Here is a 22794-nt window from a genome sequence, read left to right as displayed (position 1 = left end):
GATACAAGACCATGTCTCCATGCAAAAAAAGGTCACAGCCTATTGTGGGAGAAGAAACAGCAACATATAACTACGAGCACAACAACAGGGGCATTAGTGTGGTGCTATGGTGGAACAGGCCAAGGAGAGAGTAACTGGGTGTGCAAGGGGGTGGACGTCAGAAAAGACTTTCCATCCATGAGACCAACAGAGAAAAGGCCCTAATCTGATGTCTGAAGTACAGCAGGTGCCTGATAAATTTGCATTCCTCTGGGCCCAATGCTAACTCCTCCCCATCTTTCTCACTAGAGGGAGATGTATACAGGCAGGCAATTCTTGAGGAAGGAAGGGAGGCTTTCCCAGCAGATAGTACAAATGCTGGCTTCCAGAGAGGAACAGGATTCTGCGGCATGGACAGGTTGTCACACCAGCACCCTTAGGGTAGAGTGAGCACGCGTGCTTTACGTAACACTTGGTGACAAAAATAAAAAGACAAGAAAAAGGACTATAAAGCATTCAGATTGGAAATAAATAAATGATATTAATAGAAGACACAATTATCTATATATGTTTGAGTGCAAGGACAGAGAGGAATCAATGAAAAAGGACAGAGGGAATCTAGAAACAGACACACATATGTATGATTAACTGGTTTTCAACAGACATGCCAAGGTAATTCAAGGGAAATGGATAGTCATCAACAAATGGTTCTGGAAAAATTGAATATCCAAATGCAAAAAATGAACTTCAACTTTCACTTCTCATTATATAGAAAAAATTATTTCAAATAGGTAACAGATCCAGATGTATGTTAACCTATAAAAAAAACTAGAAGAAAACATATGGGAAAAAAAATCTTTTGTTCTCAGATTAGGGAAAGATTCCTTAGGTAAAACACCAAAAACAATTCAAAAAAGAAAAAAAAAATCGATGAATTGGCCTTCATCAAGATTAAAGACTACCACTATGTGAAAGACACTGTTAACAGAAAGAAAAGATAAGACCTACACTGGAAGAAAATATTTGCAAATGACCTATCTGATAAAGGGTTTCTATCCAGAATATGTAAAGAAGCCTTATTAACTCATTAAGAAGACAAATCACCAACTACAAAAATGACAACAGATTTGAACAGTTCCCCCAAAATGAAAGAATGCCAAATAAGCACATGAAAATGATACTTAACATCATAAGTCATTAGTAAAATGCAAATTCAAACCACAAACTAGAACTACAAATCAACCAGAATAGCTAAAATTAAAAAGACTGATGGCAGGGATATCGAGCAACTGGAACTCTTAAACACTGCTGGTGGGAAAGCAAAATAGTACAGTTGCTTTGGAAAACAATTTGACAGTTTCTTATAAAGTGAAAAATATAGTACACAAATGTCTATAATGGCTTTATTTATAATCACTAAAAACTGAAAGTAACCCAGATGTCTTTCTTTTTTTTAATTTTTTAAATTTTTTTATATGTTTTATATCATAACCCAGATGTCTTTCAGCTGCTGAGCAGATAGACTCTTACTTCAACACAGTAGAATAGTATGCAGCAACAAGAAGAACAAATAAGGCACACAACACATATGAATCTCTAATGTACTACATGAAATAAAGGTAACAGACTCAAAAGTCTATATACTATATGATTTCACTTACATGACATTAAAGGAATAGTACAGGGACAGAAAACTGAAAGGTGGTTATTAGGGGCTGAGGGCTACAGGGGAAGATTAGCTGCAAGAACCTTAACTGCCTGAGGGAACTTTTGGGGTGAAATAGTCAATTGATTGCTATGGTAGTTACTCAAAGATATGCATTTATTAAAACTCATAGAATTATACTAAAAAGTAAATTTTATGTATATAAATTAAAGTTCAATAAACCTTTTAATAAAATTATAACATATCCATATAATTTTATATTATGCAATCATTTAATAAATATGATTTCCATATATGCCAGTAATAAGATAATCTATAACATACATTGCTAGGGGTAGGTAGGAAGGTTTTAAAATAGGCCAAAATAGAGTATGCTCTCTGGAGAAGGGATCTGAATTCATACCCTTTTGTATTGTTTGGGTGTTTTTGTTATTTTTTTAAAGATTTATTTATTTATACAAGAACCGGGTACAGGCCAGATGTGCGGGAAGGTGAGAGAATCACCAAAGACAGAATGGGGAACAGAACAGGCAGAGGGACTGAAATACACTACTGAGGGGAGCAGTGGGCGAGACAGGAGAGGTTTGCTCGCCATGTGGGTATCTCCACAGCTGGCCGGGATCGAACCGGCACTGCAGAGGCTGCAGACAGCTTCACAGCACTGCGCTCAACTGCCTGCACCACCAGGGAGGCCCTGTTTTGTTTTGTTTTGAACCCAATTTGTATTACCTTCAATTAGAAAAAGTAAAGGAAACCTATGTACAGGTCAATGAAAACCCACATGTATCTGGCCCCAGGTACTGAGAGGTGCAGGCCTGAGAAAACGTGTAAGAACACTGACACTTAAGAGGCACTGAACAAATCACTGGGGAAGCAAAATATGTGGGATCAGTTCAGAACAGAGACCCTGGACAACGAGGTCTCCAGGTGAACACCAGATATTCAGTCCGCAGTTTTATACATGGAGCTTGGATTGCTCATGTTAGAAAAAGTAAAAGAAAAGGAGCATGAAAACCCAATCTCCTGGATCCACTTTTGGGCAAGCTGCTCTCAGCATTCCTTTGCAAGCACACCACGTGCCCTAACCTCAGCCTTCTAAGGGAGAAGACACGAGCCCTTCCTCCAGTGAGCAGGGCCCACCGCAAGAGACCACCCTAGGGCTCCTCTGGTGGTCCAAGTGCTCCGTCCCACCTTTTACAGGGTGGGATGCTTTTCCACCTGCCCTCACAAGTCAAGACACTCCACTAACTTAAGGAAGGAACAAAATGACCTTGACGGTCTCACTGCACAACTGTGGACAAGACAACCTCAGTCTTTTTCCACACTGAGGCTTTAGGAGAAAACCCCAGCGGAAAAGGAAGATACACAAGTAAAGCCTCTTGTTGGAATTTGGTAAAAGAAACTCTCAGGGTTTGGCACAGTCTCTTCAGTGAGCCTGTTATGGAAATCAGAACTCCAGAATGCAAAATGGACAAAGAGGGAAGGTGCTAAAACTCAGCCAGCCCCAGAAACTGCTCTTTGTTCCTGCATTATTTGGATATGCTTCCCTGAAGCCAGCTAGTTGATCCTAGCTTCCAAAAAAGCTAGGCCTGACACTATGACTAGGAGCTTCTGTGCTTTGTAGCTTTGTTGGGCTGCCTCAAGAGACCTGGTTTCCATGGGCAACCACACAGGCTCTAGGTTCTCCCTCCCACCACAGATACAAGTCATGCAGGCAGGTGCACACACCAAGAGGCAGGACACGTAAGGTGTCGCGAGGGCACAGAGTGGAGTTGGGGTAGCAACCAACTAAAAGCAAAGTCCTTCCTGTGGACCCACAGATTCGAGGGCACGTGCGGGATGTTACAACAGAATCCTGTATTCCCAGAAGCACATCAATTGCCACCAGGACATGGGTTCTGACTCCTGGGTCATGGACCAGGTGGAGTACGTGGTGGGAAGAAATGGGCACTTACCGGGGGAAGATGGCAGTCATCAAGGCTGAAGCATAGCCGGGCTTGCAAGTTCCCTCTGAAAAGTTTGCGTACTTGGTGGCTAATTCAGCAGGCCTGTGGGAAGAGAAGGAAAGTCACAGTTTGCCAGACACTGAGTAGTCAGTGCCTATTAATTCATCAAGGGCTGTCGGTGTTTAAATTTTGAATAAAACTTCATCCCTATGATCAGCACTTCAGCTCCTTTTCCGCATCAAGGCATCCAGGGGGAAAAGCAAAACAGAACAAAAACTCTAAGGGAACAGGTAAGTAAATAAACAAAGCCCCTCAATAGAATATGGTATCTGCCCAATCCAGTATGGGTGCTGCAGATTCTATGCAGTAAGCCTGATACCAAGAAAATCAGAAACACCATCCAGGCTCCCAGACTAGGAAAGTGGAGCCTGGAGACCTACAGGAGAAGATGCTCAGGCTTGAAATAAAATCATTAGTCTTCCTTGCAATGTTCCTATATACCCAGGCTTACCTGCCCTGTCTCTGCACACACACTATGACCCAGCCAGCAGAGCCACTCACAGTGCCTGGATACAGGTCACATGGATGTGGTAGGGATTACTGTAGCCATCAAGAATTTAGTTGAGGGCCTCCCTGGTGGCGCAGCGGTTGAGCGCTGGGTTGCGAAGCTGCCCGCAGCCTCTGCGGCGCTGGTTCGATCCCCGGCTGCTCCCCGGCCACCGGAGGAGGGTCCCACATGGCGCGCAGACCTCTCCTGCCGCCCGCTGCTCCCCTCAGCAGTGTACTTCGGTCCTTCTGCCTGCTCTGCTCCCCCCTGTGGCTCTGGTGAATTCTCTCACCCTCCCGAGCTTCTGACTGTACCCAGTGCTTGTATAAACGAAACAAACAAATAAGTAAATAAATAAAACATGCCTCTATAAAAAAAAAAAAAAAAAAAAGGAATTTAGTTGAGGATGCTCTCCTTAACTCTCTGCCTGGAATGTTCTTCCTTGTCCTTCTCCACCTGGCTATGCCGACTGGTCCTTCACAAATGGGCTCAGTAGTCAATCTCACTACTGAGATTGGGCAAAGTGCCCCCTCTGTGCTCCCACAGTCATGCCCTGCCACCTGCAAGACGTGCCTATCCCCATCAGCACCTGCCATACTGTGCTGAGGTTGCTGGTAGTATCTCCCCCTCTTTTTATGGAGGGAGTCTGGTTTAGAGTCTGGTTTATCCCTGCACAGGGATGGGTACATAGAAGACCCCTATAACCTCTGAAGGACCATGATGACCCTGAAAGTCTCACTGCACTTGGCCTGGAAACAGGCGAATCTCTGGAACCCACAAGTTAGAGATTACTGAATATTTTCCTAAAGACATGCATGTTCTAGCCCTGGCTTTGCTGTGTGACTGCAGTCTAGTCACCTTGCATCTTTGGGTTTCAATGTCCTTGTGTCTTTACTATGAGGCTGGAGTCACCACCTTGCCACCAAAAGCCAATGCAATCCAAGGAAAACCTCAAGGGAAGAACAGGACACGCTAACTGGCTGCCAGGAGGCCCGCATGCTGGGGCACCCAAGTGAGCCCTGGCAGTTCGCCAATTTCCAGTCCCAACCTCCTCTGCCTCCACCCTTGGGCCCAATGCCAGCACACTGATGCCCAGCTGCTCTGCTGTGCTGGGGCCTGTGGCAAGCCTTCCCTTGGGGCTGCCGTGGGCAGGGACTAGGTGAGGTGGGGGAGGGGCGGGGTAGCCATCTCTGTATGAGATAGCCGATGATGTCACTGCTAGCATGTGTCATGCGTGATTCATCCATGTGCCCCGGTGGGTCTTACATGGAGTGGCTGCTCACTGAATTTTGACAAACTCATCTGTATCCATATGCAATTTCGTCTAGAAATCTACATTTATTTTAGTCTTCTATACAATGAAATGGAAAGTCTGCTATGCAAAAGAAGATGCTGACTGACAAGTTAGACTTGGGACTTTCTTTGGTAAGCAAAAGAAAGTCAAAGATTTAACAAGAGAATTTATATAATAATATTTTCTATGTAAAGAACTACATTTTAGAAATAAAATATAAACTCCAGTGTAATTACTAAACTTACTGGGACCTTTTGTACTAGGCACAGTGATTAAAATACTATAGATTTTTTTCAATTACTTCTCTATTAATTAATCAGTCTACACATGAGGCTCAGAGAGATGAAGAGAGACTACCCAAGGGCAGACTGCCAGCACAGATACTGGACTTGAACTTGCTAACAGCGGTACAGGACACTACCCTGGTGTGGGCCCCAGTGAGAGCTGCCACAGAGCGAGCAGGGATGGCACACAGTGGTTGTGTGGCTGGAGATGGATGCAGAAAAGGGTAAGGCCACATACAGTTCTTTGAAATATGTACACAAGCAGGGAGGCATTTTGAGGCCCTTATATCCTTGTCTCTCAATCCCCACCCTCTGCTCAGCTGGCCTTGTACTGAGGGTTCCTGAGGTCTTTCTAAATCCCAGAAAGTTTCACAAAGAAGATGAAAGATGGTTGATCTTTTAACACAGTGCATTGCTGAAATACGTGTGGCAAATGTTGAGCAATATCTTTCCTCTCTCTGGTTCACACCATCAACATCTGGCAAGGTGCTTTAAGAACAAGGGCTGTGCTCTTCCCTTTTGCGGCCATTGCTGAAGCCCAGTGACCAAAATGAGGTTCAATCACTTTGGGACTTCTCACAGGAGCAAGAACTGTCAAAGGCATTTCAATGCACCCTCCCACATTTGTAGGATGCTCATGTCTTCCCCTCTTCCTAAAGAGCTGAGGCAGAAGCCCAGAGTCTGATCCATGCCCATCCAGAAGGATGAGGAAGTTCAGGCTGTTGGAGGACACTATAACGGGCAGCAAATCAACCTAGTATCCAAGTTTAGAGGAAGAAACATGTCACCTACATTGAACGAGTGCAGAGGGAGAAGGCCAGTGGCACAGGCAATCATGGGGGCGTTCACCCCCCCAGAGGTGGTCATCACTAGACTGAAACTGGACGGAGACGGCAAAAGGTTCTAAAATGCAAAGCCAGACCTCACCAAGTAGGAAAGGAAAAGCTCAAACACAAGGAAGAAACATTTGAGAAGATGCAGGAATAAAGTAGTGTTATATACAACTTTCATTACTAAAATGAAAAAAAAAAAAAAGAATAAGGACTGTGGACAGCCCAGGATCCCTGGGTTCAGGGGACATTTTGTGGAGGAGAGGCTGCCCTGATAGCTGGAGCACCTGGGAGGCCAGAACCCAGTAGGAAGGCTCTCCCCAGGCTGAACAAGGCAGGGAGACATCAAAGATGAGCAGCTCTCACTCAACACCCATCTAGACAGCAACAGTGACTTCTACAATACGCAGCTCCAGGACAGTGGGCCAGTCAAGTTATTACCAAATTAAAATGCCTTAGAAATGGCCTCCTGACTATCCCAGTGAGAGAAGAATAGGGGGAGTGTTGGGGATTCTGAGTCATACAGCAAGCTGGGACCTCTGGGGCAGTCAGCGGTCAAAATCACCAAGATTAACAGTCGCCAATTCCCTGAGGCCAGAATAGTTAGTTTCTCTAAGGCACTCACACTCCAAATGCCAGGAGGCCCCACAGATGTCTGATCAAATCATTCAGCCCTTGTTCTTCTCATACTCTGCAGATGGCCTTTCATTTGGGGAGATTTAGTATTTCAACCCGTAAGAGCCTCCATTGTCCTGCAGACGTGACCACCACGTCCCTGGGGCGAAGCGAGGAATAAACGACTGCACTCTCAAGAGGAAACCCAGATGGAAGACTGGAAGCCAAAAGGAGTCAGACTAACACCCTCCCGCTTCACCCAGAGCACTTAAGTTGAAGCAACCAGGCCCGGCGAGGGGTGGTAAATGGGAGGAGCGAGGATCTGGAAGCAGAAACTTTGACAGAGGATATCTGCCTCCTTTGTGCTCCTGCGCAAGAGATGGAAAATCTGACTCTCAGGCTCCTCTGCTGCAAATGGGAACCACCAATTCCCAGGGAGCTGGGAGGATGTGGTGGGACAGCACAGTTGGAGGGCTGGCTGTCCTCGAGAGCACCACCCACAATGGCATGAAAGACAGGGCAGCAGGGGCAGGCAGGCTTTGCCCACTTGGCTCAAGTATGGATTTGGTCGGAGTGGGGCAGGGGCAGGAGCGGTGGGGAGCTGGGGAGGGAAATCACTTAAGTATTTCCAGGGACTATGCCCTGATGGGTGTCACTGTAAAGATCAACACTTGGGTGGTGAGGTGCATCACTGCAGGAGGCTCACAGGAGCTTGGGACAGAAAATCCGCAGGAGAGAGTGATGCCTCAGTTCCCAAGGGAAGGCAGTGTCCGAGAAGGATGCGGGGACAGGCTGTGCCGAGCACTGCGGTGGCCTGGTAAGGCGAGAGGATCCAGTGACAGGGACTTCATTCCTTGACGAGAGCCATGTCACTGGAGTGTGGTGATGAGATTTTACTGGATTTAGGAAAAAAACAGAAAAACTGGTGTCATGGAATATAGACTGTTCTTAGGAGTTTTGCTATAAAGGGAGACAGGAATGGGGCAACAGTTGGAGGGAGAATGAAGGGAAAGATAACGTACTTCAGGTTGGGAAATATCTTGGCAAGTTTATAAACAGGCTGGACAAAGAAGAAGACTCAGATGCAGTGGAGATGGGGTAGTTGTACAACTGTCCTGAGTAGGCAAGGGCGGGGGGGAGGGGGAGTGGTGGTGTCCAGCATGAAAGCAGCAGGGCTCGCTTATCTGCCTGCCCAGCCTCCCCCCACCGACGACTACCTGTTCATTTCACAACATTCACTTTAGGCACCTCTTGGTTTATGGACACTTTTCACAGTTGCTTCCTCTCCTCAGTAGAACCAACCTCTGAGCTCCAGTTCACCTAGAGCTAATTTTTACCTTATTTGGGCACACTTGTTTCCATACTTTCTCTTTCTCCTCCTTCCCCTCTTCCCTCTCATTCATTCACTCACTCACTCGCCAAAATATTTAGAAGCAACAGGGTCACTCTGCTTGGAATTGTACCCTGGCTCTATCCCTGACTAGCTGTGTCACTTTGACATGTCATTTAATTGTTCTCTGCCTTAATTTCCATATTTTAAAAACAGGGATCATACTAGTACTCAGTAAGTTGTAGTGAGGATTATGTTGAGAATAAAGAACTGAGTAATATATCCCTCGACACATGCCAATTGCTAGTCTGTTGCCATGTGGACACTGGTTGGGATTAGGGTAGAATGATGACCAGGATGTGATTAAGGCCTAGCACTTGTTAACTCAGAGAATAGCTGTGCATTTAACTATCTTTCTAACCTAGACCATGAAAGCTGAGCCTAATGCACAGGAGAGTACACAACTACCCAAAAAAATATTCATTGGACTGAATTCAATTGATTACCTTGACTTGGAGTGACTGACAGAAAGTGTAGAGAAGTGGTGATAGCTGGGAAAATGAAGAAGGGACTTTGAAGGTTATTCCTGAGGACTTTATAGAGCAATGATGAGCATCACGTGGTCAGAGGTCTAATTTCTAGAACCCTCTCAAAGGGACTCAACTCAGCCCCCCTATGAGGCCCTGTTCCTCATTCCATGTGCTAATTTAGTGATAGGGTCAGAATTCAAGGCACTTGTGAGAATGAAATAAGACCATGTATGCAATACCTGGTATGCTGCCTGACAAGAAATAGTCAATAAGTATTAGTTTCCTTTCAAGTGAATACAGCAATTTAAAGCTAGCTATTATTACTGAGTCAGGAGGCTATGCAGGAACACAGAGATGAGAACCATAGCACAGAGCTCACCCTTGCTTCTTCAGTTCTGTCCTCTTAAGCGTTCTGATAAAGATGCTTTTCTCCAATTATAAGAGGCTTGTCTCTGGGACAATGACATGACTTGGGAAGTGGAAGCAGTAACTTCAATTACCTTAAACAATCCTTTTCAGTCATTAAAGATTTTATTTTTTAAAAAAAATTTTTTAAATTTATTTATTTATTCAAGCATTGGGTACAGTCAGAAGTGCGGGAGGGTGAGAGAATTCACCAGAGCCAGAGTGGAGAACAGAACAGGCAGACTGATGAAATACACTGCTGAGGGGAGCAGCGGGCAGCAGGAGAGGTCTGCACGCCATGTGGGACCCTCGGCGGGGGCCGGGGATCAAACCAGCACTGCAGAGGCTGTGGGCAGCTTCGCAGCCCAGCACTCAACCACTGTGCCACGAGGGGAGAACCCCATTTTTCATTTTTTATTTCCACCCAGCCCCATTATTGTAAGTCTGCTGGCTCTTGCTTTATCTTCAGTGTCTTCATTCACCCTTGGTGGTAGGGAGCTGCTGATCCATTCTGCCTGGAGCATCAGTGGCCCTTTGCTCTCTGTGGACTCCAAAGCTGACTTGGGTTTCAGTGCAGTCTTTGCTCCACTTAGAGCAATCTATGACAAACCCAACAGCACTGTCAAATGTCTTCTTCCATCACTGTAAGAGGGACTGCTTGATCTGAACCATCTGGCATTTGTCATATTTCTCAGCTCTGGAGGCCCTGCCTTTCAGCTTTTGCTCTGGGGCACTGCAATATCTTTTCCACAAACCAGCACCCTGCCGTTTGATCGGCAATTCCACAGCCGACATCACTGCAGCTTATCTTTGTCTCCAAGCCTTATAATTTACTTCAACTTGGCTCAAAGGATGTATTCCAGTAAGCTCTTGAAAAGACTTAGCCTCAGCTGCATAGGCAATCTCAGTGGCTCTCAACCAGAAATCTGCTTCAATTCAATGTTTCTATACTTTAAAAAAAAAAATCCTTTTTCTGGTGGTAGTGAAAAGAACAAGAGAACTACCATTTATTGAGCATAAGTCATATGTCAGATAGTTAATTAGACAGTTATCTAATTTAGTTTTAGAGTAAACCTCTAAAGCAGGACAGCCCTGAAACCCAAACATGCAGGGCATAAGGAGCCCAAGAGAATACATGGTTGGGAGATGTGTTGTTCTAGGTTTACATCCTAAAACCTCAAACAATAAGTTCTGATAGGGATTGCTTTGAATCTATGGATAGTTCTGATAGTAGATTTCTTTTGGACATTTTAACAATATTAATTCTTCCACTTCAAAACCATGAAATATCCTTCCATTTATTTGTATCTTCAATTTCTTTCATCAATGTCTTATAGTTTTCACCTTATGGGTCTTTCAACAAATTTGGTTAAATTTAACTCCTTGGTTAAATTCCTAGGTATTTTTGAAGCAATAACGAATGGAATTTTTTTTTTCCTGTTAGTTCATTTTAGTATATAGAAATGCAACTTGATTCTGGGTGTCAATTTTAAAACCAGCAATTTTACTGAATTTATGTACTAGTTCTAACCATTTTTTGGTGGAGTCTTCAGTTTCCTACATATAATATCATGTCAACTACAAATACACAGTATTACATCTTCCTTTCCAATTTGGATGCGTTTTATTTCTTTCTTTGCCCTAACTGCTTTGGCTAGAACTTCGAGTACTATGGTAAACAAAAGTGGGGAAAGTGGGCATCCCTGTCTTGCTCCATATCTCAGCACTGAGTACAAGGTTAGCTGTGATATGGGCTTTACTACGCTGATGTATAGGGTTCTCTCTACATCCACATCATAGAGAGTTTTTTCATGAATAAATGTTGAATTTTATTCAACATTTTGTTGAGAATTTATATTTATCAGCAATACTTGCTGGCAATTTTCTTTACCTGTAGTAACCTTCTTTGGTTGTGGTATCAGGATAATCTCGGCCTCATAAAATGAATTTGTGTTTATTTTATGAGCAAAAAAAGTGTTCCCTTCTAATTTTTTGGAAAAGTTTGAGAATTGTAATTATTCTTTGAATATTTGATAGAATTTACCAGTGAAGCCTGCTAGCCCTGTACTTTTGTTTGTTGGGAGGTTTCTGATTAATGATTCAACCTCCTTGCTAATGACTGGGTTATTCAAATTTTTTATTTCTTCGTCACTCAATCTTGGTAGTTTATTTTTTTTTAAGATTTATTTATTTATGCATACAACAGCTGGGGTACAGGCCAGAGATGCGGGGGGTGAGAGGATTCACCAGAGACAGAGTGGGGAACAGAACAGACAGACTGACTGAAACACACTGCTGAGGGGAGCAGGGGGCGAGACAGGAGAGGTCTGTTGTGCCATGTTGTTGTTCCCTGGCCGGCCGGGGATCAAACTCGTGCTGCAGAGGCTACAAATTGCTTCATAGTGCAATATTTAACCCCTTGTGCCACCAGGGAGGCCGAATCTTGGTAGTTTAAATGATCATTTTAATATGACCAGAAAACTAGTTACCATTCACATTTCCCTGCCTATCCTGTGGGAAGCCTGGTGTTTGTGATCATCACCAACAAAGCAGAGTCACAACCCCTAAGAGTCGCTGGAACCAGTACTGCTGGGTGGTCTGTGGAGAAGTCTATGTGGTGTCATGAGAAATGAGGTAACAGCATGAAATAAATGGTACTGGAGGGCTGAAGAGACAAGAGAGATATTGTTTCTGTAAGACAGGGTCCAGGGAGCCACGGCACTGTGATTAATAGTGGTATTGCCACCTTTATCTCATGGTGGGAGATGTGAAATTAAGAATGATGCGCTCGACAATAAAAAACATGAAGAGATGCTTCATGAACAGAAAGTGATGGCTTCTGGATGCTATGACGAACCTTCACAACACTGACTGGATAATAAGCAAATACATCAGTATCTTTTCTTTCCCTGTTGTTCTAAATCCTCACCAATAAATCACTGTATCTCACACAGCCCTACCAACGTGCTTATACAGCAGAGGCTGAAATATATTTGTCTGGGGCTTGGCACATCCTTGGAGTGGCCTTACTCCAAAGGAGTACCATCTCTTTCTGGCCAGAGAAACTGACTCTAAACTATCCTGTTCTCACCAAAGCCCTGCCTTCTTTGGCAGAAAGAATAATGGATATAAAGGTAAAAAGACCAGAGTTTAAGTGACAAGCTCTTCCACTTACTAGTTATGTAACTACAAATAGGAGATCATCAGTTTCCTCTTAACTCTTAAAATTGTTACAATAATACATATTTTAATAATCTTTTTTTTTAATAGAGGCTTTTTTTAAATTTATTTATTCATTTGTTTGTTTGTTTTGTTTTGTTTATACATGCACTGGGCACAGTCAGAAGCGCGGGAGGGTGAGAGAATTCACCAGAGCCAGAGCGGGGAGCAGAGCAGGCAGAAGGACCGAAGTACACTGCTGAGGGGAGCAGCGGGCGGCAGGAGAGGTCTGCACGCCATGTGGGTCCCTCCTCCGGTGGCCGGGGAGCAGCCGGGGATCGAACTGGCGCCACAGAGGCTGCGGGCAGCCTCGCAACCCAGCGCTCAACCGCTGCGCCACTGGGGAGGCCCAATAATACATATTTTATAGGACTGCAACACTGTTATATCAGAGGCAGTTTTGAAGATATGCAATTACTCTTTCTACTGTTTTAAACTTTGATTTATGCTTTTATCACTTCCAGATTCCTCTACTTTAAGGAGAAAAAAATTGGTTCTTTTCATTTTTCCTACTTGGACTATTCTCTCCAAACTCCTCATTGGCCAGGAGGCCAGTACTTGTTGTTGGGGTCTTTTTAATGTGTCATTCTCATGGGTGTGAAATGCTATTTCATTATGGTTTTAACCTGCACCTCTTTTGGAAGCAATGACAAACATTTTTTCATATATCTATTTACCTTTCTGGATATCCTCTTTGGTAAATTGTTCAGAGAGCTGCTGCCCATTTATTAATTGGGTTGTTTGCTTTTCTGGGGTTGAACTGTATGAGTTTTTATAATGTATCTTGAATATTAACCCCTTGTTGGTTACATGTTATGTGAATATTTTCTTCCATTCAATAGGATGCCTTTTTTTTTTTTTTTAAAGATTTATTTATTTGGGCCTCCCCAGTGGCACAGCAGGTTGAGCGCAGTGCTATAAAGCTGTCCGCAGCCATTGCAGCACAGGTTCGATTCCCGGCTGGCCAGGGAGATTCCCACGTGGTGTGGCAGACCTCTCCTGTCATGCCCACTGCTCCCCTCAGCAGTGTATTTCGGTCATCTGCCTGTTCTGCTCCCTGCTCTGTCGCTGGTGAACCCTCTCCCCCTCCTGCACCTCTGGCCTATACCCCAGCTCTTGCATAAAAATAAATCTTTTAAAAAATTTTATTTATTTATGCATATGAGAGCTGGGGTACAGGCCAGAGATGCTGGGGGTGGTGAGAGAATTCACCAGAGACAGAGTGAGGAACAGAACAGGCAGACTGACTGAGATACACTGCTGAGGGGAGCAGTGGGCGAGATAGGAGAGGTCTGCTGCGCCATGTGGGTTGCTCCCTGGCCGGCCAGGGATGGAACTTGTGCTGCAGAGGCTGCCGATTGCTTCATAGTGTATTGCTTAACCCCTTGTGCTACCAGGGAGGCCCTCAATAGGATGCCTTTTTAACCTTTTTGTTTTTCCTGCTACATGAAAATTTTTGAACTTGAGGTAATTATTATGTAATGTCCATCTCTATCTCTTATTACCTTGTTTAATTGGAAATCTATTTTATCGGATATAAATACAGCTGTTGCTGACTTTTTTGATTACCATTTGTTTGCAGGACTGTCTTCCAGTTTTTAACAATAAGTCTGTGCTTGTCTTTGTTGGTAAGATGGATTTCTTGTAAACAGCAGAAGGTTGGGCTTTGTTTTGAAATCTATTCAGCCACTCTACACCTTTTGACAAATGAATTCTAAAATCATGTTTGAATTGTATCAAATGCTGTTTCTACACCTATAGATATGATTATTTTCTTCTTTAGTCTACTGAAATGATGGGTTACATTCATTGATTTTCTAATGTTGACCGGACTTGTAAACCTGGAACAAATCCCGCAGAGTTGTGGTGTATACTTATTTTTATACTCTCAAGAACCCTGGGAGTATAAAATTTCCTGTTGTCCTCCTTTTAATTGTTAGTAAAATAATTTTAGTTTTGCTTAAAGGAACCAAGAGAAACGGCAGGATTTTTTTTTTCTTGTTTGTTTTGGTTTGGGTCTCTCTCTCTCTCTCTCTCTCTCTCTCTCTTATGGTGGCAGTAATTCTTGAAAAGACAAAGCCTCCAGGAGACGTGAACTCAAGACCCCAAGGGCCGGGGCCACTCTGTCATCCTCATCACCATATTTCCCATTCCCCAAACTCTTCCACTATCAATACTTGGAGGATCTGGGTTTTTATGAGTGGCACTATTCTCTCATCTTCTCTTCCTCTGTGCTTAGTTGATTTAATGAACATTTACTATGCATCACAAACACTACTATTCTGGAAATAAACCTGTGAGCACGACATTCATAGTTCCTTACCTTATAATATAGTTGTTTAAACTTAGTGTGAATTTGGGAAAGACAGTGTGAATTTGGGAAAGATAAGGGTTAAAATACTGGTTTATTCACAGGAAGTTCTGGGAATATAGGTAAATTAATTATTGCTCCTATGGTAATTTTCTCATTTGTTAAAATGCATTAAAATACCATCTACTTCATGGAGTTGCCCAGCATTCATTCATTCAACAAACATTTATGAGTGATCACTAAGTACTAGGCATTGTTTTAGATGTTAGCAAATAGTAGTAAACAAAATAGACAGTCCCTTCTGCTCTCCCTCTAGTTGGGAAGATAGATAATCCTCAAACAAGTAAAACATGGGATATCCAACAATGATAAATAATCCAGAAAGGGGAACAGAGGCTGCCAATGGAAGGTGGGATTTTAAATGGCATGGGCTGGGATGACTTATGTAAGAGATGGCATTTGAGCTAAGGTCTGAAAAGGTGGGAGAATGTGCAGTCTCTGCAGGTATTTAGGGAAGAACATTTCAAACGAATGAGCAAATGTCAGGAGTCTGAAGCAGGAACAGACCTGGCATATTTAGAACACAGCAAGAAATCCACTATGGAATAAACAAGGAAAGTAGTAAAGACTAGGGGTGTAGACTGTGTAGGGCTCCAGTGCACGTGACAAAAACTCTGGCTCTTACTCTAAAAGCAATGAGGAGCAGTCAGAGGTCTGATCAGAGGAGTAACAAGACCTACCTCGTATTTTAACAGACCCACTTTGGCTTTAGTGTGGAAGTAAACCATAGGGCAGCACCATGATAAACAGGAGCATAACAACAAGGAGGCAGATGATGGTAATTTGGTCTGAGTGATAGTCGTGAAGGTAGAAAGAAGTCATAGGATCTGAAGATATTGAAGTAAAGGGTTTGTGGATGACCAGCTTGGTGTCAAAGAGTTTTTGACCTGAGCAACTGGAAGGATGAGGTTCCCACTTACTAGGGTAAGGAAGATTCTGTAAAGTGAGGTATGTGAATGAGAAATTTGGTTTTGGACACATTAAGCGTGTGATACCCAATATACATGCAAGTGAAGGCGGTAACTGGATAAACAGTGTGGAGTGCAGGGAAAGAGGAGTGGACTTGAACTCTAAATCTAGGAGTCATTTGCATGTGGATGGCCTTAAAAGTTATGAGACTGGGGCCTCTCTGGTGGCCTAAGGGTTAAGTCTCAGTGCTGTCACCACAACGGTCTGAGTTTGATTCCTGGCCAGGGAGCCAACCCACATATGGGAGTTCTCCTGTCTTGCCTGCTGTAGAGCTCTCCTGTCTTGCCTGCTGCTCCCCTCAGCAGTGTATTTCAGTCAATCCTTCTGCTCTGCTCCCCACTCTGCCTCTGGTGAATCGTCTCACCCCTCACACCTCTGGCCTATACCCTAGTTCTTCTATTCAAAAGTAAGTAAATAAAATCTAAAAAAAAAAAAAACAAAAAAAACCCCATGAGACTGGATGAGATGATCTAAGTGGCTGCTGTGAGGAACAGGTAACATAGAAAGTGTCCAGTATGCACTGGGCATGCTAGGTGTTCTACACTTTCCACTTGCAGCCCAGGGAACAAGGCAGGGTGTCCTGGAAACAACAAGTGTGCCTCAGGGGATGCAATCTATAGCCCCACGTCTACAGACCTTTCGTAACTGGCTTAGGTTTCACAAGTGTCTGTGGGTTTTGGCTTCTTATCTTCCTGTCTTCCATGGAACTCTTTATGAAACAATCTGAGCATTAAAGCTCCGTCCTCTCCTGGCTGGCTCCACAGGGCGACTGTACAATGTAGTCTGGTGGCACCAGACAGGTGTTTGCCCACAGCACAGAGCAAATGCATGGAACACATACCAACCCCAACACAAACAGATGACACCTCCCCTTAATAAAATCGGCTCCCAGAAGCCTGACGTCAGCTCAGGAAACACACCTGTCCACCACGGTCTGGTTCCTGCAGGCCTCCAGATGGAGTCTCTCTGCGGGATGAATGGGCATTTTCCTGGATCACAGTATCAGTCCTCATAACTGGGACAAAGATTTCCCTGGGGTTCTGTCAGAAATGCTTCGCCTCCAGAGAATGGCAGAGCTGCTACACCTTCTGTTCCTTCAAGCCTCTCGATCTCAAATGTCAGCTTCCCTATGAGGCTTATCCCATGTCTCCCATTTAAACTTGCAATCTCCTCTCAGAAGCATTCTCTGCTCGATTTTCTTCCATCACATATAATTTCCACAACACTGAAAACTTTAGTTATTACACTTTGTTTATTTCCTACTTCCTTAGATCATAGAATACTGCCTGACACATAGCAGCTGCTCAAGAATTTACTGAATGAACAAGGAAGTGCTCATCTTGATATTGGGGCAGCAGCCTTTATCCCTGAATCTCCCCCCAAGACCCTCAACTTTAAACACCACCACCCCCCCTCCCCACCAAATTCTGTTCATTGCTTGTATCAAGAATACTATCTTGGAATATTCTCACTACCCCACCCCACTCACTACCTTATAAAGATCCTTTCTACCTTTATAGATCCTTTCAGAGAACCAGAGCCTACCAGGGACCACACTTAACCCCCAGGAGGTACCACTGAGCCAGGCTGTGTGGCTGAGTGCACTGAACAGCCTGAGTGCCCACCCCCAGGGCACACAAGATTGAGTCTTAGGTAACCTTCACGCCAGCAATCAACATCTTACCAGCCTCACAACCTGTTACTCTTTTCTCTCCCTCAATTATAGCCTCATCAGCTTTGTTACCTTTAAGTTACTCTGCCTGTTCTGGGTTCTCCTCCCCGTTTTCTCAAGTATATTGACTATACCTAACTTTCTACTATATCCCACGAAGACTTGTTCCTTTATAGCTTCGCCTTCTTCAGTGAATGTTCCTCCAGTCTTCTGCTTTCATAGAGACCGGAGTCTCCCCTGAAAACAGCCCTGGGCAGTGCAGACTGCTCTTTCTTCTATACCACATAGACTTGAGGATCTCTTCTCTCCTCTTTGTACTCCATGTATGCTTCCAAGGCCTCAGTATGGCATTGTTACTTAAAACAACCCCCCCCCACCCTCCGCCAAATTCTGCTCATTGCTTGTATCAAGAATACTATCTTGTAATATTCTCACTACCCCATCCCACTCACCACCTTAGCTCACAAGACATCCTTTCCAGCCAAGCTTATAGACTGTTCATATGGCTTTGAATTTTCAGTTTTATCCCAATTACAAACACATAGGTGGTACACAAGAAATATTAGCTAAGTGGGCGAGTAAAGAAATGAAATCTAGGGCTCGGAACAGGAAGGGAGCTAAGTTCCAAACTGCATTTTGGGGTTATATCTTCACATACTGAGAAGGGTACAGGATAGATTGACTCTCATCCTTGGGCAATTACAATTATCCCTACTTTATAGTGGGGACAGGCTTAGCATTTAAATAACTTGAAATTATAACTAGTAAGACATGGAACTAGACTTTAAAATCCATCCCAGACTCCCTCAAAATACCGCCCTTCTGAACAAGAACCTGCAGTTAAAAGAAAAGGTTTTTATATCTCACTTCATGTAAGCATTCTGAATAATTTTCACAGCACTGGCAAGAGACTTTGTTATGTAGATACAAGCAGCAGGGAATAAAATAAAATTTCAGTGTCTATAAATAAAGTTTTATTGGAATACAGACTACTCACTCATCTATGTGCTGTCTGACTACTTTTACACTATGACAGCAGAGATGAGCAGTAACAACAGAGATAAAAAAGACCCCCCAAAATACCGTAATATTACTCATCCAGCCCTTTACAGAAACATCTGCCAACCCTTGCTATAGATTTTTTTAAATCATTTAAATATATATATAAAACATCATTGTTCTTTTTTTATTTTAAACAGTTTGCTTTTTTAAAAAATTTATTTATTTGAAATTTTATTTATTTATTTATTTATTTATTTATACAAGCACTGGGTACAGTCAGAAGCGCGGGAGGGCGAGAGAATTCACCAGAGCCAGAGGAGGGAGCAGAGCAGGCAGAAGGACCTAAGTACACTGCTGAGGGGAGCAGCGGGCAGCAGGAGAGGTCTGCACGCCATGTGGGACCCACGCCATGTGGGTCTGGCCAGAGAGCAGCCTCAGATTGAAGCAGTGCTGCAGAGGCTGCGGGCAGCTTTGCAACCAAGCGCTCAACCGCTGCGCCACTGAGGAGGCCCTGCTTTTTTTCTTTTTCTTTTTCTTTTTTTTTAAGATTTATTTATTTTATACAAGAACCGGAGTACAGGCCAGATATGCAGGAGGGTGAGAGGATTCACCAGAGACAGAGCGGGGAACAGAACAGGCAGACTGATGAAATACACTGCTGAGGGGAGTAGCAGGCAAGACAGGAGAGGTCTGCTGCGCCATGTGGGATTCTCACTGGCTGGCAAGGATCAAACCCACGCTGCAGAGGCTGCGGACAGCTTCACAGTGCAGTGCTCAACTGCCTGCACCACCAGGGAGGCCCAACAGTGTTTGCTTTCTTTTCTCAGGTGTAGTCCCCATAGAATTTATACCACCAATTCACCCATGCACCATCACCATAGTCCCTTGTGCTCTTATAGATCATTTCTTTTTACTTATCTTTCAGTTCACTAACTCTATCTTCAGTTGTATCTAGTCTATTGCTAAATCCTTTGATTGAGTTTTGAATTTGAGTCACTGAATATTTTTAATTCCAGAAGTTCTTTGTCTTTCCAATCTTTTTTTTTGTCTTTCCCGTCTTTTACATTTTATACTTCCCTATGCCATGCATATAGTTCAATTTGTCTTTTATTTTCTCAGATACAGTATATATGATTGCTTTAAAAACTGTCTGGTAATTCAAATTTCAGAAGTCTTTGTGGGTTCCTCTCTGTTGTCTGTTGTTTTTCATGGTTCTCACCAATGCAGTCTCTTTTCTTTGTATGCTTGGTTATTCTCCACGCATTGCTCATGTTATTTGTGAGGAATTCATGTCTTCTTTCAGAGAGGATCTGCATCTGCTTCTGCTGGAAGCTTGGAGACACTGCTAGCCTGGAATACCTTCAAATGAGTTCATAGATCACTTGAGTGACAAGGACCCTAGCTGTAAAAATTAAATGGTTCTGCTTCATTAACTTATTGCCCAGATCCACCCTAAATTCTGGCAACCTTTCCTACAGACCTGGTTTGAGGTGCAGGTTTAATTCTAGTTTATCCTTATGAGAGTCTTTTCATTCCAGTTTAATGTGGAAAGGATCAAAATGGAAAATATGGAAGAGAAATTAATAGATCTGGAGGCCAAAATGAGAGGCTGGAGTCTAATATTTAATCAGAGTTTCCGAAGCAGAACAGGGAGACAAAGTAATATGAAGGCACTATGTAAAGAGATAATGGCTGAAAATTTTCCAGAATCTATGAATCCACTCAAAACAAAAATAAATTCTTATTATTTGTATACTTACACTTTATAGATTCTTTTTTTATTCTTCATAAAACCTCAAGAAGTATTATTATCTACCTTTTTCATAAAATTGGGATTCAGAGAGGTAAAGTGAACTATCTAAGGTCATGTAATTCTAAGCACAGGTAGAATTCAAACCCAGGTCTTCGGATCCAAATTCAGGTCACATACACCAGAAACAGAACACAATTCAAGCAGAACACAATTCAAACAGAACACAATTCAAGCAGCTCAAGGGGAGCTGATCTCTGAATACGGCTAAGGAACTCCCCCATAAAAAAGAATCCTTAATTTGGAAACTTTTCCCTGGAAGCAAGTCAAAACTTTCCCCTCATATCTGTGCTTTCTTCTGAAGATAGCATTGGACTGGAAAACTCTTTGCAGTAACAGTAAATTGTGAGTTAAATCAAATAAGGCCAAACCAGTTCCCCAGGCTAAAGACCAAGTTGACTCAAATGGCTCATGGAACCTGCATGGTATACAAAAGCCTACTGTGGCCCACCCAACCAGAACAGCAGAGTAGCAATGTCCTAATTCTTCTCCTTATGCTGCTGAAGATAGCTTAAAAACTGTAGTTAACATATTCTGTATAACATGTCTTTTGTTCATCAGTGTGATTCAACTTGGTAATTGCTATATCTCTTCTGTTCTGGTGGCATTTCACTTGCCTAGAACTTACCCTTGATTTGTTTTCTTCTCAGAACACTAAATTAAGGATTTTCTAAAAGTAAAGTCCGTGACGTACTAGCATAATCAAGTCCCATACCACCAATGTAAACATGTGGCTGATAACTCTCTAAAGCTTGATAAAGAGAACATCATTCTTCTCTCATAATCATCATTCTATGGTGTATAAAACCTAGGAGAATGACAACACCTGAACTCACAGAATGAGGCACCAAAGCCAAGAGGTCAGATGCCAGGAAAAGGGGCTAGATGCCAGACAATTTGGTGAGAAAGGCAAAAAGCCCCAGGTTTTACATCTTATATGGAGGTGGCCATCACCATCAGAAGTGATTCAAGGGCCTCCCCGGTGGCGCAGCGGTTGAGCGCTGGGTTGCGAGGCTGCGCGCGCGGCCTCTGCGGCGCCGGTTCGATCCCCGGCTGCTCCCCGGCCACCGGAGGAGGGTCCCACATGGCGCGCAGACCTCTCCTGCCGCCCGCTGCTCCCCTCAGCAGTGTGCTTCGGTCCTTCTGCCTGCTCTGCTCCCCGCTCTGGCTCTCGTGAATTCTCTCGCCCTCCCGCGCTTCTGACTGTACCCAGTGCATGTATAAACAAAAAAAAAAAACAAACAAAGAAACCAGCAAACAAATAAATAAAAGCATGCCTCTATATAAAAAAAAAAAAAAAAAAAAAAAACAAAAACAAAAACAAAAAAAAACAAAAAAAAAAAAAGAAGTGATTCAAGGCATCAAGCAAGAGAGGAAAGAAAGGAGGGGCCTCCCTGGTGGCGCAGGCAGTTGAGCGCTGCACAGTGATGCTGTCCGCAGCCTCTGCAGCACGGGTTCGATCCCAGCCGGCCAGCGAGAATCTCACATGGCGTGGCAGACCTTTCCTGTCTCACCCGCTGCTCCCCTCAGCAGTGGGTCTACCCTCAGCAGACTATTTTGTCAGTCTGCCTGTTCTGTTCCCCGCTCTGTCTCTGGTGAATCCTCTCACCCTCCCGTGCATCTGACCTGTAACCCAGTTCTTGTATAAATAAATAAATCTTTAAAAAAAAAGAGAGAGAGGAAAGAAAGGAGACACAAATCTGATCTTCAAGTGTGTCTGGTACATGACAGGGGTACAGGCATATAAAGATGACTAACAGCAAAAAGGCTCACAGGTAGTTTTGTGATCACTTATTGCACATTTGTTATGTGAGAGATCCTGTGTTGAGTATGAACACAGAGAGGGAATGGATCTTAAAGCATCTTAATCTAATGGGGAAGTATACAGTCATCCATGCATCCATCCATTCAACCATCCATGTGTCCATCTATCATACATCCACGTGTTCAGTGTTTACTGAGCACTTAATAGTATTGACTAGGAGGTAGGAACAGCAAGAAGGCCAGAACAGGAAAGGATTCTGGGAGAAATAGAGAGCCTACGCCCCTATAAATCAATCAACTGAAATAAATCCTTACAATAAACCTGTGAGGTAAGTAGGCTCAGAGTGATTAAGTAGTTTGTTTCAAATCACAAGGAAAGTAAATGGCAATGTGGGATTTGAATCAAGCTTTGTCTAGATCTGAGTCTGTATTCTTAATAAACTAATAATTATTACATAGTCAATTATAGTATAGTGAGATAATTGATGATGGAGGTAGAAAATTTATAGGAAGCATAGAGGAAGAGGAGGTGGCCTGAGTTTTCCTAGAATATAAGCTAGG

At 43.4% G+C, this 22794-nt stretch overlaps 1 protein-coding gene and 1 pseudogene across 4 annotated transcripts in view; one reads left to right on the top strand and one right to left on the bottom strand.

The window, feature by feature from the left end:
- ST3GAL3 (ST3 beta-galactoside alpha-2,3-sialyltransferase 3) overlaps nucleotides 1-22794 on the bottom strand; it is a 187181-nt gene that overhangs the window by 68766 nt on the left and 95621 nt on the right. For all 4 annotated transcript variants that reach the window (XM_054691530.1, XM_054691531.1, XM_037500212.2 and 1 more), the window contains one exon: nucleotides 3601-3693. In XM_054691530.1, the coding sequence (XP_054547505.1) occupies nucleotides 3601-3693 (93 nt within the window). The remainder of the gene's footprint in view (nucleotides 1-3600; nucleotides 3694-22794) is intronic.
- Nucleotides 6267-6703, top strand: LOC119236386 (60S ribosomal protein L26-like; annotated as a pseudogene).

The sequence above is a fragment of the Talpa occidentalis genome, unplaced genomic scaffold (assembly GCF_014898055.3).
Source record: "Talpa occidentalis isolate TD23 unplaced genomic scaffold, MPIMG_talOcc4v2.1 talOcc4.9, whole genome shotgun sequence".
Classification (NCBI taxonomy): domain Eukaryota; kingdom Metazoa; phylum Chordata; class Mammalia; order Eulipotyphla; family Talpidae; genus Talpa; species Talpa occidentalis.
This window is presented reverse-complemented; position numbering and strand designations above follow the sequence as displayed.